General features: G+C 44.6%; 1 protein-coding gene and 1 pseudogene across 2 annotated transcripts in view; both read right to left on the bottom strand.

Annotated features, from left to right (window-relative positions):
• CDCP1 (CUB domain containing protein 1) overlaps window positions 1-3,717 on the bottom strand; it is a 67,685-nt gene extending 63,968 nt beyond the window's left edge. The window contains exon 1 of the mRNA XM_011981100.1: window positions 3,507-3,717. Within this exon, the coding sequence (XP_011836490.1) occupies window positions 3,507-3,588 (82 nt within the window). The 5' untranslated portion in view covers window positions 3,589-3,717. The remainder of the gene's footprint in view (window positions 1-3,506) is intronic.
• Window positions 3,718-16,736: 13,019 nt separating this feature from the next.
• On the bottom strand, window positions 16,737-17,247 carry LOC105540445 (annotated as a pseudogene). The gene has a single exon (XR_001006190.1). The product of XR_001006190.1 is annotated as a 40S ribosomal protein S24 pseudogene (transcript).
• Between the last annotated feature and the right edge of the window lie 1,177 nt (window positions 17,248-18,424).

The following is an 18,424-nucleotide window of genomic DNA, read 5'->3' as shown; positions in this document are numbered from 1 at the left end:
CTCTCTGCTCTTCATCCCAGCAACTCTGCTTCCAGAACACGGAAACACGCTTCCAAAGCCCTAAGAACCTCTCTACTCTTCATCCCAGCAACTCTGCTTCCAGAATACGGAAATACATGTCCAAAGCCCTAAGAGCCTCTACTCTTCATACCAGCAACTCTACTTCCAGAACTGTAGCTGGACAAAATAGCTAAGAATGTGCAGAACATGGGCACGGTGGCTCATGCCTGTAATCCCAGCACTTTGGGGGACCGAGGTGGGCAGATCACCTGAGGTCAGGAGTTCAAGACCAGCCTGACTAACATGGTGAAACTCCGTTTCTACTAAAAATACAAAAAATTAGCCAGGTGTGGTGGTGTGCACCTGTAATCCCAGCTACCTGGGAGGCTGAGGCAGGAGAATTGCTTGAACCTGGGAGATGGAGGTTGCAGTGAGCCGAAATTGCGCCATTGCACTCCAGCTTGGGCAACAAGAGTGAAACTCTGTCTCAAAAATTTAAAAAAAGAGTATGCAGAACAACACAGCCAAAGAACACATTCTCAGATATATCAAAATGGGATAATCCAGTTCATACTGTTTTATAACCTCAGCAACATGAGGATAATGGTTCATCCTTTCATGTCATTTTCTAGTCTGCGCTATGTAATTTCAAGTGCCTTTTCCCTGAATAGACCTATTAAAATTGATACAAGCAGCTGACTATTGTTGGACATGTTCTATTTTTAATAAGAAAAACTGGAAGCAACCTAAATGTCCAACAACTGGGGACTGGTTAAAGCCATACAATGGGATGATCCCATGTTTGGTTTGCGCCCATGAGCGTGCATGCATACACGGGAAGAAGACTGCATCAAAGTGAATAAGACAGCTTGCCTATAGATACTTTTTTTCATTTTGGTTATATTTATTGCCACTTTTTCTACAATAACTATATGCTACTTAAACTATCTTAATTATTAATTTCCTTCCCCCACATTGATAGTCAGGGAGAACGCCCAGAAGAGTGTGTGTGTGCACATGCAAGGCGTGCAACCATCACAGATGAAATGGCAGCATCTGAAGTGAGCCCTAGGGCTAGCAGGTCTGACTCCAAGTCATGCAAATCTGTGGGGATGTGGGGGAGGAGCTGGGGGAGACTCATCAGCCCTGCCAGTTACACATTCCAGACAACAGCCAGTAGCTCCTCATTTGAATCGGAAACAGAATGAACACCCACACTCGCCCAGGGAGTGTGTACACATCATTTGATCTGTCTGCTCACATTTTTGGCAAGACACAATGGTGGCAAGATTGGGGTCACTGACCCAGACTCTGGTATCTGAGTGGTTCTTAGAAAGCAACCAAATTGAGGTTTTCAAAAGGCTATGGTCCCAATGTAACCAGTGTTTCACTCTTGGAAATGGGGGAGTTGGTGGGGATACCAAAGTCACAAAAACACACGACACCAAGAAAGAAACTTTCCTTTACTCTTCATCTCTGCAGTGACACCAAATTCATTTTTACTCTGCTGAATCTTTCTTTGTTAAGAGACTTCACAGATTTATAAAACAAATCCACTGTGCTGGGGCTCTGGCTTTCTGCATCCTTTCAGGACAGTCTCCAGGAATTTCTCAAAGGCCTTTGCCAGTTAGATCCTCAAGACTATATAGGCAACTGCTCCAACCACAAAAGCTCTCAGTTCAGCCTGATGTAGCCTCAAAGGGCCAGTTCCTGAGACCATAGGGAGGAACTTAAGAAAGTGAAAGGGAAAGTTCCTAGGCTTCTACGTATTTATACATTGAACCATGAGACAGGGCTCAGTCAGTCAAGGACTTCCTGGAAGGGACTCCATTGGAGCTACTCGACCAAAATGGCAGCTACCCCAGATCACAGGAAGAAATGAGACCAGAAACGGAGGCTCTCATTATTAGCAATACGTTGATTTACACCCTATTCTTACTGGAGGAGTTCCCCCACTGTTATCACAGAAAGCCAAAAACATCTCAAACAATTCTCAGAGTTTCAATATAGTTCCAAGATTGGCAGGCGCACATTTTTCTCAGCACACATTTACACATATTTTCACTTCCTTTTTATTCTTAAACTAATTCTTTTTCTTCAAAGGGAATCTTGAAAATTCAGTCCTAAGAAATTACAGTAAATATTCATCAGCTGGGCACAGTGGCTCACATCTGTAATCCCAGCACTTTGGGAGGCCCAGGTGTGAGGATCACTTGAGCTCAGGAGTTCGAGACCAGCCTGGGCAACATAGTGAAACCCTGTCCCTACTTTAATATATATAATTTATATATACATATATATATATAAATCCATGCCATGGTTTAAATGAAGTTTTAAATTTTCTATCTACTATGTAGCGATATGTCGCCTGATGTTGGAGAATGAACCAGGAAGTATTCCTGGAGCTTATATTGATATTTTACAAGCTCCTGTCTTGTATTTGTAATGATGGTAGTCACCGGGAGGCCCAAATTCAACCTCACTTGTGTCCTTTTATTCCTTAATCTAATTTACACCTGCCAAACACAAACCCACCGTAGATGCAGCAAGCGGAATCAAACCCACACGACTTCCTGGAGAGCTCTATTTAAAAAACACAAAACCTGTACTAATCTCGCGAAACCTGTACTAGCCTCACATCAAGTTCTTACAAGAAGAAACCAAGTTATTTACTATGTTCTAATACATCTAGGGCCCACAGGGCATTTCCTGGCTGGCACAGGTTGCTGGGACGTGGCGGTCCCTTCCCCCAACCGAAACAACTCGAAATTCACACACATCCCCGGAACAACAGCCTCCTGTCGTCAAAGTCCACTGCCAAGAAGTGCGAGGGGCGCGGGAATGTCCAGTCTCTGCGGGGGCGCAGATGCCTGGCGGCTTTCTCTGGGACCCCAAAAAGAAATCCGGGCGCTTTCATTTTTGCACTAATTTCATTTTTGCTCTTCAGCTTTAGGAGAGGGGGGATGCAGCGTGCGGACGGGAAAAAGGGGATCTGGTGGGAAATGCCGACATGAAAGCACTTTTCTTGCACCTTCTCTCTGGACTAGGCGAGGAGGTAGAGGGCGAGTCTGGAGAGGAAAGATCTCTTCCTACACCCTGCCTGGGTGTCTTCAAGAATCCCGGCAAAGACCCCGGGACCCACGGCGCGCCACCTGGGACGTGTCGCCTGGGATCGGCTATAGGGCGCTCCTTTTCCCGCCTTCTCGGCCAGCACCGGGCTCATCTTCCCGGACCGGGAGGCTCCCGGATTGGGGATACTCTCACGTGCCGAGGGCAAGGTTGACTCCAGGAGGGCAAGGCCCACGCACCCGACGCGGCGCGCGCAGGAACCGCACAGTCAGGGGGACCCAGAGCCACAGGCGCATTTTGATTATGCCGCCCCCGCCCTCCCTCCGCTCCCTCCGCAGCCTCCGCTCCCAGCGTCCCTCGGCCGCATCTCCGCCCGGCGTAGGCTGGCTGGCTAGCTCACCACTCCGCGCCACCCGCCTCCAAAGCCCGGCACTTACCTGCCGCGCGCGGCAGGCGCGCCGCACCCAGCAGCAGAACCCCTAGCAGGGCGATAGTGACCCCGCAGTTCAGACCGGCCATGACTTCGGGTCGCCTCGGCCTCGGTGGGGAAAGCGACGGTGGGGAGCGGCGGCCGCAGGCGCCCAAGCCCGGCGCAGCTGCGCTCCGCCCTGGCTCGCTCACCTGCGCGCGGGCGGACCGGCCCGAGCCCCGCCCTGCGCAGCAGGAGCGCGAGCTGACCCGGTGCGTCCCTCCTCTCTCTCCTCCTCCTCTTCCTGCGTCAGCGACCGCCTCTGCTGCCCAGGGTGCAGGGCTCCCGGCACCGGGTTGCTGGGTCCCTACTACTCACCATTGCGGCGTTGGGGCGGACTTGTCCCCACCTTTCCGGGCTTAGTCCTCCTTCCCAAGTCTGAGAACGATCGAGTCTTTTTGTCCCGAGTCGCGAAGGTCGCCCATAGAGGAAGCCAGTCTACCTTCCCTTTTCTGTCCAGGAGGCAAAGGTCATTATGCGCCTCGTTTTGGAGGAAAATCCTATTTGTGGGCTACCCAAGCCCTGGATCCTCTGCTACCTGACTTGGGCCAGAGGTCTATTGGACTTTAAAGCCGGTGGTGGTACAGCTAGTCTTTGCAGGACGGTGAGCCTGCAGCCTACTCCACACACATCACCTGCAGTATTTCCAGACACACAACGTGCCCAAGGTCCCCAGGGTAGCTAGAAAATTGGAGGCAGATGCACCACTTTGTTGAATTGTGAGTAGAGTCGTATGTATGCTTTCCCTGAGCTGTGGATGGAATAGTATATGCCCTTCTCGAGTTGTATTATAAACGGAGTAGTGTCTGCAGTGTGGGCGTGAAGCATTCAGGTCAAACGTTGGACTGGAAAATGAATGAAAAATGAATGGCGCTGGACTCCTTTTCCAAATCCTCCCACCCGCAGGTGTGCCACCTGCCTGTCTTCAGTGGCCCTGTGGGTTCTCCTTCCACCCTGCAGGCCATACACCAAGTCCAGGCCACAGGGAGAGATTACCGATGGTTCAGGAGTTCTTAGCTAGCAGACCTGGGTTCTGCCAAAATGACTCCCTGGGACTATTTGTGTTCATGGATAGCCAGAAGCTGGGCCAGAGTCACCCAGAGCAACCTGGGAGACTTGGGACAGGAACCAAAGCACGTGCGACAGCATCAGTTTACAGTCCAGTCCCAACTTCTGCTTAATTCTTGGGGAGGCTGAGCCTGTCCAGGCTGCCCCAATCCTTCTTGTGGACAAGGGTGGGAAATCATCTCCTAGGAGCGTCACACCTTCTTTCTCCGTGTCCTTAATCATGAGAATAGAGGTAGCTCTGCCCTCTGGGAGCCCACAGTCCATCAAGGGAGGCAGAACTTGGAACATGACCCTGCTCACACCCCCACCTCTGGGAGGGCCTGTAGTGTGAGCTAAAGGGGACCTGAGATTTAATCTTCTAGTCCACTTCTGTCCTTGTGCAGACAGATGGGAAAACTGAGAACTAGAGGGAAGGGAGAGGATGAGAAACAAAGGGAGGCTCTTGGTTCTCCCCCACTGAATAGAGGACAAATTCATCAAGAGAAAGAAATCTTGACAAAAATCTAAACACTCTTTAAAAATATTTATGCTGACCAGGAGGGTGAAAGCAGATTTGTCTTTTCTCCTCATTCTAAGCAGGTATGTATATCCCAGCATCTTTTCCTAGCATCCATAACACCATTGTTTCCCACATAGAGTAACACCCACAACAGTACTAGAATGGCAGTGTATTGAATGCAAAATATCAGAAATATTGCTTGACAAGTTAAGCCTAACGAGCAAGTTATTTCATTACTATTTCATCTCTCTGAAGTTTGCTTAGCTGTCTTTCTTGGGATAGTTGACACCAGCTTTGTAAAAATGGAATGAGGGTCACTAATTCCCAAATATGAAGTATTAGCGAGGGTTCCAGAAAGTAGCAGCAACAAGAAAGAAGAAAAACAGGGAGGCACTTCAGCATCCTTTGCATGACAACCCAACTATATAATTGAAGTAAAGATGTCCTGACATACTGTCCTGGTCCTCCAAGTGGAGTGTGAACAAAGCATTGCCAAGGATGGACATGTTTTGTCTTTACAAACATGGCTGAATGGAAGGAGTAAATTTTAAAAGGTTATTTCTGAACTGGAAAGCAGTGTAGGTAACTATAATCTAGTGCTAGAGAAAAATGCCAGATTGAAAGGTAAATTTTCAGCTGGATTCAGTAGCTTATGCCTGTAATCCCAGCACTTTGAGAGGCCAAGGTGGGTGGATAACTTGAGGTCAGGAGTTGGAAACCAGCCTGGCCAATATGGTGAAACCGCATCTCTACTAAAAATAGAAAAATTAGCCGGGTGTGGTGGTGGGCTCCTGTAGTCCCAGCTACTCATGAGACTGAGACAGGAGAATTGCTTGAATCTGGGAGGTGGAGGTTGCACAGAGCTGAGATTGCACTATTCCACTCCAGCCTGGGCGACAGAGTAAGACTCTCTCTCAAAAAAAAAAAAAAAAAAAAAAAAAAAGAAGAAGAAGGTAAGAAGGTGAGTCTTAAAACAGACTGTTCCATCTAATTTTGACCGCTTCTGAAACCCTGCAAAGGCTATAAAATAGGGATTTAAAAAAAATTACATAAGCCCACAAAGGTGAGAAGAACAGAGAGAAGACAACAGCAAAAATCACCCTGGAAGCTAGACAGCAGTTGGACTAGTGGTCTCTGCCTTAGAAGCCTGGAGATGGCAGAACCCTAAGCCAGTAGTGGGGAAACTGAGAAGTAACATGATTAACATAGAAATCCTCAAAAAAGATCCTCAGGAAATGGCAGCACAAGGTATTCTGGAACTGGAGGGTGAAAGAGGAGTTAAAACAAGAAAGGCTGGGAGAAAGCTGTTTGAGAAGTACTGTAGTTAGATCCCAGAACCCATCCACCATTACCCCTGTCTGGGCAACAGTCCCTCATCCATCCAGCTTCCAGTGTAGTTCTTGAGAAATCCAAAACCATTCCCATTTTTGTTATTTTCTGTGAGACCCTTTTCTTGCCTCTAAAGCTGTAGAATCTTCTTTTTGGTCATTGGTTGCTGAAATTTCACCATAATGTGCCTTGACATGAGTCTGCCTATATTATCCATCTTTAGATCTTGACAAGTTAGAGGGTTGGTGAGTTTAACAACTTTAGTGTCGTTTTCTGGAGAGATTAAAACCTAGGGATGTGCGCTGAGGGATGCCAGGCATAGCTGAAGGTATAGGAAACATTGTAAAAGTAGGTAAATAAAGGGAAGATATGCATTCTGATATCTTCCTGATATCCCCAGCTGTCTGGCCCCACCTGCCTCCGAGGATGAGACAAAAGGGCTTTATTATCCATATTGGGGATGGAAAAAGTCTTCTTCTGGGGAGTCTGACCAGCACAGGAGGAAAGACCCAAACGTATGGACATTTGACCCTCATAAACAGGCCAACCAGCTTCCTACCATGAAGCTTTCAATTGATTAAGCCCCACCAACTTAGCTTTTTAATATCTCATTTTAATTTTAATTTCAATTTATTTATTTTTTTGAGATGGAGTCTCGCTCTGTCACCCAGATTGGAGTGCAATGACACAATCTTGGCTCACTGCAAACTCCGCCTCCTGGGTTCAAGTGATTCTCCTGCCTCAGCCTCCCAAGTAGCTGGGACTACAGGTACGCACCACCATGCCTGGCTAAGTTTTGTATTTTTAGTAGAGATGGGGTTTCACCATATTGGCCAGGCTGTTCTTGAACTCCTGACCTCATGTGATCCACCCATCTCAGCCTCCCATAGTGCTGGGATTACAGGCATGAGCCACTGTGCCTGGCCAATATCTCACTTTTAAACATGAGCAATCAGGATTTCAGGATATCTGAGGAGAGCTTCTAACATAATAGAGTCAAAGCCAACCAAGTAACCAAACTGGAAAAAAAAAAAGAAAGAAAGAAGTAACCTGAAAGAGACTATACAAAGAGAAGAAAATAAAAGGAAGCAAAACAAAACAATTACTAACTCTTAGAGTGATGTAGGCAACTATAATTTGGTGCCAGACAACATTCTCTTTATGAAGCAGGAACAGCATGTTATAAAAAACAAAAGCAAGGCCGAGCGTGGTGGCTCATGCCTGTATTCCCAGCACTTTGGGAGGCCGAGGTGGGCAGATCACCTGAGGTTGGGAGTTCGAGACCAGCCTAACCAACATGGAGAAACCCTGTCTCTACTAAAAACACAAAGAATTAGCCGGTGTGGTGGCACATGCCTGTAATTCCAGTTACTTGGGAGGCTGAGGCAGGAGAATCTCTAGAACCCAGAAGGTGGAGGTTGTGGTGAGCCGGGATCACTCCATTGCACTCCAGCCTGGGCAACAAGAGTGAAACTCTGTCTCAAAAACAGAACAAAACAAAACAAACAAAAACCGATTCAGAGAACCACAAAAGAATTCTTGGAAATGAAAAAAGTGATTGTAGATAAAAATAATAATAATAAATACACAGAAGAGTTAGAAGTGTTCCCAGAAAGTAAAGCAAAAAGACAAAAGACATAAAAAGTAGAGGGAAAAGTAAAGAAAATTTGCGGTCCAGTTCAGAAGATCCAATATCTGAAAAATATGTTTCCTAGAAAGAGAGAGCAGATGAAACAGAGGAGGCGACATCATCAATAATGTAATTCAAGAAATTCTCCAGGCCTGAATGACATGAGTTTCCAGATTAAAAGACTCATGGAGTGTCCTGCACAATGGATAATATAGGCAGACTCACGTCAAGGCACATCATGGTGAAATATCAGAAACCAATAACAAAAAGAAGATTCTAGGCTGGGCGTGGTGTCTCACGCCTGGGTAATCCCAACTATTCATGAGGCTGAGACAGGAGAATCACTTGAACTTGGGGGGCGGAGGTTGCAGTGAGCCAAGATTGCACCACTGTACTCCAGCCTGGGTGATGGAGTGAGACTCTGTCTCAAAAAACAAACAACAAACAACAAAAAAGAAGATTCTGTAGCTTCCAGAGGCAAGAAAAGGGTCTCACAGAAAAGAACAAAAATCAAAGTGGTTTTGGATTTCTCGAGAACGACATTGGAATCTGGAAAACAATGAAGCAATACCTTCAAAATTCTGAAGAAAGATAACTTCCAAATTAGAATTCTATACCCAGCCAAACTATCAATTAAACAATACGGTAGAAAAAGGACACTTTTAAACGTTCAAGATCTTAAAAAACCTCCAAACCTCCTACATACCTCTTCTCAAGAATATACTGGAAGAAGTGTTCCATTAAAATCAAAAAATGCATGCAACACAGGGAAGAGTGGATACAGGTTTTTTGGGGATAAACATAATCACCTTAAGAAAAATAATACAAAATTGCAAATAGAAAATCAAGTGTGGGGCCAGGCATGGTGGCTCACACCTGTATTCCCAGCACTTTGGGAGGCTGGGATGGGCAGATCACCTGAGGTCAGGAGTTCAAGACCAGCCTGGCCAACATGGCGAAACTGTGTCTCTACTAAAACTACAAAAATTAGCCAGGCATGGTGGCACATGCCTGTAATCCTAGCTACTTGGGAGGCTGAGGCAGGAGAATTGTTTGAACCTGGGAGGCGGAGGTTGCAGTGAGCCGATATGGCACCACTGCACTCCAGCCTGGGTGACAGGGTAAGACTCCTGTCTTAAAAAAAAAAAAAAAAGGAGAGAGAGAAAGAAAAGAAAAGAAAATCAGGTGTGAAAAATGATTACTGTGTTTAGACAGAGGAAAGAAATCTTAATGAATTACAAATGGAAAAATATAAAAAATGTTCCAAAATCCAGAAAAAATAACACAGTATTTTTACTGTTAATTGCCTGGTTCAACTCTAAGTCATTCTCCAGGTCATTTTGCCAGATGCATCAGATAAGATGCAACTGATATGTTGAGATGCGTAAGACATGTGAATTCACACGCAGAAATACTCACTGTCCACAGAACCATTATAGTTTTGTGCCCTATAAATACAGAAATTCCTATAAATTCCATTTGTGTGAGTCCCATTAACTATAAAGATCAAAATAGTATAGTGCATTCAAAATAATACTGCTGATTACCAATTTGTTTCTTACAGAAAAAAAGTCCATCATTTTTGATAAGCCATGTTGAGTTGCATGTTCTGCTTAAAATTTTAGCTTTGATAATTGGAAAAGTTTTCCACCAACTAGCTTCTTCTGGATCTGTACATTTCACTTTATTCCTCTTCCTCCACTATGCACATACTCTGGGTGTTGGACACTGTAGCACAGGTTCATAATGTAATACCACCTCTGGCCTTGCTCCTTCTGGTCACCTCACCTTATGAGTCAGCCCAGTGGTTGGGAGGAGTATTCCTGGAAGCCATTACTACAATGTGAGAACAAGCAATGGCTTAACTACACATGAGTGTGACCGTGAATCAAGTAAATATATCCCACCAAACCCTAATTAAAATTAATGTGTGTCTGAGTTAACATCCCTTTAGCCGGATCCCAAAATGCCCACAGCCACTCAATGCTACATTGTATAAGGGGGAGTTTGATGGAGAGAAAGTGGAGGGAGGGCTTTTTTTGCAGTCAAAATACGTGCCTTTGCAAATTTGACAAAGACCTATGACCAGGGAAGCACATTGGAGATTTAACTTCTTGGTGTATTTGCCTCTAGATATATGAAGTACAGATACAGCCCAAGGGAGAGTCAAAGAACTCCCAGGGTGATATGCTGCAGACTTAGAGAGCCCAGCATCCAGACTGAGTCAAGCTATAAACATACGGCCAACTATGCAGGGCCCGGAATTCCATAGCCACCCTTCTCTCCCAGGTGAACAGATGGGCGGAGTTAAATCAAATGGAGCCATTGCTTTTAGTAATGAGATTCTCAAATAATAATGCTGCTTGGTCAAGACCACCCCCCGGCCCCCGACACAAACCTGTGCTCTGCAAATACCCTTGAGCCACATACACCTGAGCAGGCACAGAGAAGGAGCCTGCACCAGCCCTGGATACCTACCTGGCTTTTTACATGAGAGAAGAATAAACGTCTCTTTTTTCAGTTTCCAGCCTGAACCTCATCCTAAGGCAGGCATAGGAGATTTTTCTGGTGCTGTGGAAAATGTAAGGGAGAGCAAACCCATATGATTCACTGCAGATACAGGACCTGACCTAAATGGGTGAGATGGAATGGCTCCGCGACTGTCAATGTGAATTCTGCAGTCAGATGTCCTGGATTCAAACACTGTCTCTTGCCAGGCGCGGTGGCTCACGCCTGTAATCCCAGTGATTTGGGAGACTGAGGCAAGCCTGGCCAACATGGTGAAACTCCCTCTCTACTAAAAATACAAAAATTAGCCAGGCATGGTGGTATGGTCCTGTAGTCCCAGCTACTCAGGAGGATGAGGCCAGAGAATCACTTGAACCCAGGAGATGGAGGTTGCGGTGAGCTGAGATTGCACCACTGCACTCCAGCCTGGGTGACAGAACAAGACTCCATCTCAAACAAAAACAAATACAAATACTGCCTCTGCAACTTTACTGGCTTATGCCAACTCCTTTCACCTATATGTGCCTCAGTTTCCTCATCCATGAACTGGGTCCATGAATAGGGTGTTGTAAAGATTAATGAGGTGTTATATATATGTAACACATTTAGCACAGTGCTTGGCACATGGTAAATGCACAGTAAAGTTAGCTGAGATTGCCTGTGTCGTGAGCAAAGGATGAAAGGAGTGGGTATCAGCTTAGTGGGGAGGGAAGCTGTGGAAGTGGAGTGCAGAGTTCTGGAAAGAGAAGGCTACAGACAAATTTCTTCACAGTCTGATTCAAATCTGAAAGTGTCAGCTCCTCAAGGCAGGAAACTGTGTCTGTTTTACTCATCTTTATATTTCTGGAGCTGAAGATAGGGATTGAGTAAATGCTTAACAAATAGTTGGGGAATGAATGAACTCATTAGCCAAGGATGTGTGGATTACCCCACCAACTGGGCCACTGAGCCCAGGGAGCTCTTTGAAACTTGTGACCCTGGAAAGATGAATGCACAGTTCATTTTAAAGAGGGGGTAGGGCCCCTGGTCGAATGAGGTCATTGTGGCCTTGTTGGGTGTCTAGCAGCCTCCCTGACCTTGTAGGATGGGCCAGAGTCCGGTCGGCCACGACTTTATCCAGTTTGAACAGAGAGTGGAAGAAACACCTGTCCAAATCAGGTAACTTCTTGGAAACTTTGCTTTCCGGTTATTAAGCAAATTAATAAAGTTAAAGTTCTTTCAGTGCACAAATAACTCTTAGTGTCACTGTCAATGTCAACTACTGTTTGAAGGAGAAAACTTCCCATTCACAGTTTGAGCAGAGCTTCTTTGTGAGCCTCAAAACAGAAGAGTTTGCCATTGTCTCAGAATGAGATAGAAGTTCCTTGGGAATGACTGACTTTGCCAAGTAATTTGCCCAACGGTAACCACAAGGTATATTTTCAGTCTTAGGATGAGTAAGACAAATAAGAACAATCCTTGCAGAGCAGCTAGTCATGCTGCCGTGGATGGGGTCTGAATGAACTCAGTTCTGCATGACTCAGGAACTCGGCAGCAGGCAGCTGAGCACCTACTGAGGTCACCCCAAAGCAACCAGAGGCCTGGGATCCATGCACCATCACCTCCCCAAACTATACCATCTAAGAGGTCAAGCTGAAATGCCCAGGGGCAAAAAGAGAGGAAGAGTATAGCTGTGTACTCTTTTCTTAAGCTTGTGCAACCAGCTCTCAGTAAGTCACTTGCCCACAGGGTAGAGAGGGCCATACCCTGCCCATCCCTGGAGTCTGCACCACCCTCGGATGTGATCCATCCCCATGTCAGGCCTCTGCTTGCCAGCCTTGCTTGTTTCTTTTCTATGTGTTTCCTTGAAATTTGGGAGGAACACAGCTTTAGTAGGAATCTCAGGGATTTTCCTCCTGCTGGAGAGGGAATTGAGTCATATCATTGTTGAGCAGGAGGACTTGGAGCTCATCTGGTTGACACCTCCCTGATCGATGCAGGCCTGGGAAGGGTGACACAGTTGAGTCAAATAGAAGGTGACCTTCAGAGCAGAAGCCAGGTGTCCATCCAATAGTTCATGAGCTTTCCTTTCTGAAAAATCTTGGTTCCTGGCTGAGTGCTCTGGCTCATGCCTATAATCCTAGCACTTTGGGAGGCTGAGGCAGGAGGAGAGCTTGATGTTAGGAATTTGAGACCAGCCTGGGCAACATAGTGAGATCCTGTCTTTACAAATAAATTTTAAAAATTCACCAGGTGTGTGCCTGGTCCCCTTTTTAAAAATTGTGGTAGAATACGTATATAACATAACATTTGGCATTTTAACCATTTTTAAGTGTGCAGTTTAGTGGCATTAGTACATTCACATTGTCTTGCAGCTGTCACCACCCTCCATCTCCAGAGCTTTTCCTTCTTCCCAAACGGAAACTCTGTACCCATTAAACTATAACTCCCCTTCCCTGCTTCCCTCCAGCCCCTGTCATCCACCACTCTACTTTCTGTCTCTGTGAATTTGCCTATTCTAGGTACCTCATGTAAATGGAATTGTATAATATTTGTCCATTTGAGACTGGCCTACTTCACTTAGCATAAGGTCCTTCAGATTCTTCCATGTTGTCGCATGTCACAATTTCCTTCCTTCCTAAAGCTGAATAATATTCCATTGTATAGATCCACATACACAACACAATTTGTTTATCCATTTATCTGTCAATGGACACTTGGATTGTTTCCACCCTTTGACTGTTGTGAGTAATGCTGCTCTGAACCATGGTTTTACAAATATCTCTTCAAGATGCTGTTTTCAGTTCTTTTGTATATATACCCAGAGTAGAATTGCTGGATCATATAATAATTCCATGTTTAATGTTTTGAGGAATCCCATATATACTCTTTTTAACAAGTATAATACAATGCCATTGTCACTCCTACAAATAAATGAATCATGACTCCTTAATCGCGTTTAATATCCAGTCACTGTCAGGTTTCCGATTGTCTTATCAATGTTATTTTAAAAATAGTTTAGGCCAGGCATGGTGGCTTATGCCTGTAATGCCAGCATTTTGGGAGGCTGGGGCAGGAGGATCGCTTGAACTCAGGAGTTCAAGACCAACCTAGGAGACATGGTAAATCCCATCTCTACTAAAAACACAAAAAGTAGGCAGGGGTTGTAGTGTGTGCCTGTGGTCCCAGCTACTAGGGAAGCTGAGGTGGGAGGATCGCTTGGGCCTGGGAACCTGGGAGATGGAGGCTGCAGTGAGCTGAGAACGCACCACTGCTCTCCAGCTTGGGTGATAGAGCAAGACTCTGTCTCAAAAGATAGATAGTTAGATAGATAGATAGATAGATAGATAGATAGATAGATAGATAGATAGATAGATAGATAGATAAAAGTTTCATTGTTTGAATCAGGATCCAAATAGAGTTCCTATATTACAATTGGTTGGTATGTCTCTCTAAAAAAATAAACTTAATTTTGGAATCATATTTACAGAAAAACTGCAAAGGTACTACAGAGAATGCTCATGCACTTGTTCTAATGTCAATATCTTGCATATTACTGTATATTTGTCAAAACTAAAAAAGTAATATCAGCACTTTACTATGAGCAAACTGCAGACTTTATTCAAATTTTACTCCTTTTTCTATGAATGTCCTCTTTCTGTTTCAAGGTCCCATCCAGGACCCCATACTGCATTTAGTTATTGTGTCTCAGACTCCTCCCATTGGTGACAGGTCCTCAGGTTTTGTTTTTCATGATCGTGAAAATTTTGAAGAGTAGTGGTCAGGTATTTTGCAGAATTTTCCCTCAATTTGGGTTTGTCCAATGTTTTTGTAATGATTAGCTGGGACTAAGACACTTTGGCAAGGCCGGGCATGGTGGCTCACACTTGTAATCCCAGCACTTTGGGAGGCTGAGGTGGGTGGATCGCTTGAGGTCAGGAGTTTGAGACCAGCCTGGCCAACATGGCAAAATCCCATCTTTACTAAAAATACAAAATTTAGCCAGGTGTGGTGGTGCATGCCTGTAATCCCAGCTAGTTAGGAGGCTGAGGCACGAGAATCACTTGAACCTGGGAGGTGGAGGGTGCAGTGAGCCGAGATTGCACCACTGCACTCCAGCATGGGTGACAGAGTGAGACTCTATCTCAAAAAAACAAACAAACAAACAAACAAAAAAACTAAAAAGAACTGTTTGGGAAGGATTTCACAGAGGTGATGTGCCCTTCTCGTCAGAGTGCATCAGGAGTACATGATGTCCCCACAACATCTCTGGTGATGTTAACCTTCATCGCTTGGTTAAGGTGGTGTCTGCTAGGTTTCTCTACTGGTAAGGTACTAAATTTCCCCTTTCCATACTCTGTTATTTGGAAATGAGGCACTAAGTCCATGATATATCTGTAAATCTATTTTAATTTATAAAATAAAGTCTGTACAGAGGGGAACCTTCTCTTTCCATCGTTTCTTTTCTTTTTTTTTTCCGAAATTTATTTGTTGAGGAAATCAGGTCATTTATTTGTCTCGTACTGTGTCCTGCAGTGTGATGTATTTTACACCTTCCCTTGCCCTCTGTATTTCCTATAAGCTGGTATTTGGAACTGGAGGCCTGATCTCCTTCCTGTTTCACTCCTTCAGCAGGACCACTTCCTGAGTAGAGTTGTGGACTTCTGTCAGGAGGCTCCTCGTATCTCTTTTTTGTGAAGTTAGCAGCTATTGATTCTAATGTGTTGCTTTGATTCTAATAACACCTTTAAGTTCCCTCAGGACTTACCTTATCAAAGTACTTTTGTAAGTGAAGACAGCTCATTTTCTGCCCCCATTGCACATAGTATCTTCAGGAAATCGAAGTTACTGCCATGGTAAAGAACACTGTTATTTTATATACAATTAAGAAGAAAAAAGCACTGCAAATTAATCTATAATACAATGCTTTCTTACATTGTCAGTATAATTTTGAGGCAAACTGAAGAATACCAAGGGTGAGTTACCATTTTCCTTTTTAACTAAACTCATAGTTTTATTTTTCCCTCAGTTGAATCTCATTTTCTAGAAGTCAAGGCAACATCAGTGGGAAGCCTCTGCTGATGGATGCCTGGTGTGCTGATGGCAGCCCGTGCAGCATGGGCGTGGGTCACACCAGCTTTCATGGCATGACTTTGGCTCTTCCTTCATCTACCCCACGGATTCAGCAGTTTCTCCTGTCCTTCCTTGCATTGCTTGGTGTGTGGTCTGTTCTTCTGCCTGCTCCTCTGTGACGAGACAGCTTATTCTAATTCTGTGTCTTCGGCATTCTTGCCTAAGTCCCATAAGCACTTGGTTATAGCTTTGCAAGAAAATATAGAATTATGGCCATTCTTCTAGTGACAAATATTTGCTATTCTCCTATTAAATATCTGCCCCACTGCTGCATTTCCATGCGTCACTGCACCCACACCAACTTTTAGTTTCCTTATTGAATCGGGTTACAATCTTTTTGATGCTATTTTATTTTAGGTTCAAGGGGTACCTGTGCAGGTTTTTTACATGGGTGAATTGCATGTCGTAGGGGTTTGGAGTACAGATAATTTTGTCACCCAGGTAATCAGCATAATGCCTGGTAGATAGTTTTTCAATCCTCACCCTCTTCGTATTCTTCACCCTCAAGTAGGCCCTGGTGTTGTTTGTTCCCTTCCTTGTGTCCATGTGTACTCAGTGTTTAGCTCCCACTTCTAAGTGAGAACACCTGGAGACCATGGATTTGGTTTTCTGTTCCTGTGTTAATTGACTTAGGATAATGGCCTCCAGTTCCATCTGTAGGGACATGATTTCATTCTTTATTATGGCTGCATAGTATTCCGTGGTGTATATGTACCATATTTTCTTTATTTAGTTCACCGTTGATGGACATCTAGGTTGATTTTATGTCTTTGCTATTGTTAAGAGTGCTGCAGTTAACATACATGTGCATGTGTCTTTACAGTAGAATGATTTACATTCCTTTGGGTATATACCCAATAGTGGGTTTGCTTGGGTCAAATGGTGGTTCTATTTTAAATTCTCTGAGAAAACTTCAGATGACTTTCCACAGTGGCTCAACTAATTTACCTTCCCACCAGCAGTGTATAAGTGTTCCCTTTTCTCTGCCATCTCGCCAGCATCTGTTATTTTTTGACTTTTTAATAATAGCAATTGTTTGATGATTTTTTTTTCACATGGAAGTTTTTAGTTTATTAATCTTCTTGTGAAAAACCCACAATGGCCACAGATAACATCATTGCAGCACCTTTACTCCTTCGGCTTTTTGCCAGCACCAACATTGGCCTTTGCAGTCCCCCTACTTTTTTCATTCTGTTCTTGCGTTCCTTTCGTTGCTTTCTTGAGGTCTTTTTCTTCTCATACAGGCCATGTCTTGCAAGTCTATGTTTGGGTTCATTTTTCTTTGCATAATCCAGGGAATCGTAAATCTTGCCAAAGCCAGTTGTCTTGCCACCACCAAAATGAGTTTTCAATCCAAATACAAAGATGACGTCCAGTGTGGTCTTGTACATTTTGGCTAGTTTTTCCCAAATTTCTGTGTTAGGCACTGTCACCTTCCCAGGGTGAATGACATCAATGGCCATTTGTTTCCTCTGAAGTTGTTGGTTGGTCATGAACTTGCCAGTGCGGATAGTTACTGTGTCGTTCATGATGGCGGTCTATCCTCAGACAGCCAGGGAAGAAAAAAGCTGGTGATACTTTAAATGGTAATGAAGCTCCATAGCTGTAGAACCAACCATGCACATACTTCAATTGAAGGTGATGCCAATATGAATAGTTATGGTCAAAGGTCGGCATGCACTGTCATAACAACCATGTCAGAGATGCCCGACTGTGAAAGGCTGCCCAATTTCAGATGTGTTACAAGTTTTTAGGCCGGGCATGGTGGCTCACACCTGTAATCCCAGCACTTTGGGAGGCCAAGGTGAGTGGATCACTTGAGGCCAGGAGTTCAAGACCAGCCTGGCCAACATGGTGAATCCCCGTCTCTACTAAAAATACAAAAAATTTAGCCTGGCGTAGTGGTGGGCACCTGTAATCCCAGCTACTTGGGAGGCTGAGGCAGGAGAATCGCCTGAACCTGGGAGGCGGATCTTGCAGTGAGCCAAGATCATGCTACTGCACTCCAGCCTGGGCCACAGAGAGAGACTCCACCTCAAAAAAAAGTTTTTAAAATGTGCATCTTAGAATTGATGAAATACAGGTTTCTGGTTATGTGGGTGACGAGAACCCCATTTTATTTATCTGGGTGACCTTCCCACAGCATGTAGCTCAGTGCTTACATGGGATTTCAAAAATATTTGTTTTCGGAATGAAGCCAACAGTTAATATATATATATTTATTGAGCATTTACCAGGAACAAGATCTACTTGAAATGCATATTTGAAAACCCAAACCAATCCCTTTTTCTTAAAATAGTAATTTGATTCTCCTCATCCTTATTACATTTCTGTAGCTGTTCTTAGCCAAACTGAAGTCTACTGCTATGTCAGTGGGCTTTTTGTTTCTTTTCCGCTTGAGTAATAGACGCCATCTTAGATTTTGGAGAGTTGCACTCCCTCTCCTTGAGGGTGGAGTTTGAGCTTCTCTTTGAATCAGCCTCCTGTGTTTTTCTCCATCTCTTCTTCCCTTCCTGCCCGTGTCCTCGCTTTTGTTCCCACCAAAGGTCTACCTTCTGAGGTCTTTCTTCCAATGTGTGCTTAGTGTTTCTCTCTTCAGATTTAAATACTCCCAGGTTTTGGGCTCAGTCCCCTGTATGCACCCCTGTTTCTTAAATCAGTTTCTTCCCAGCTGACTCTACAGAACACGTTCTTTCCGGGATGCTCTGGTAGAAAGAGGTCTGTGGAAATGCATGCAGCA

This window comes from Mandrillus leucophaeus, unplaced genomic scaffold (genome assembly GCF_000951045.1).
Source record: "Mandrillus leucophaeus isolate KB7577 unplaced genomic scaffold, Mleu.le_1.0 Scaffold22, whole genome shotgun sequence".
NCBI classification, from domain to species: domain Eukaryota; kingdom Metazoa; phylum Chordata; class Mammalia; order Primates; family Cercopithecidae; genus Mandrillus; species Mandrillus leucophaeus.
Note: the sequence above shows the minus strand (reverse complement) of the source record. Positions and strands in the feature narration are given on the sequence as shown.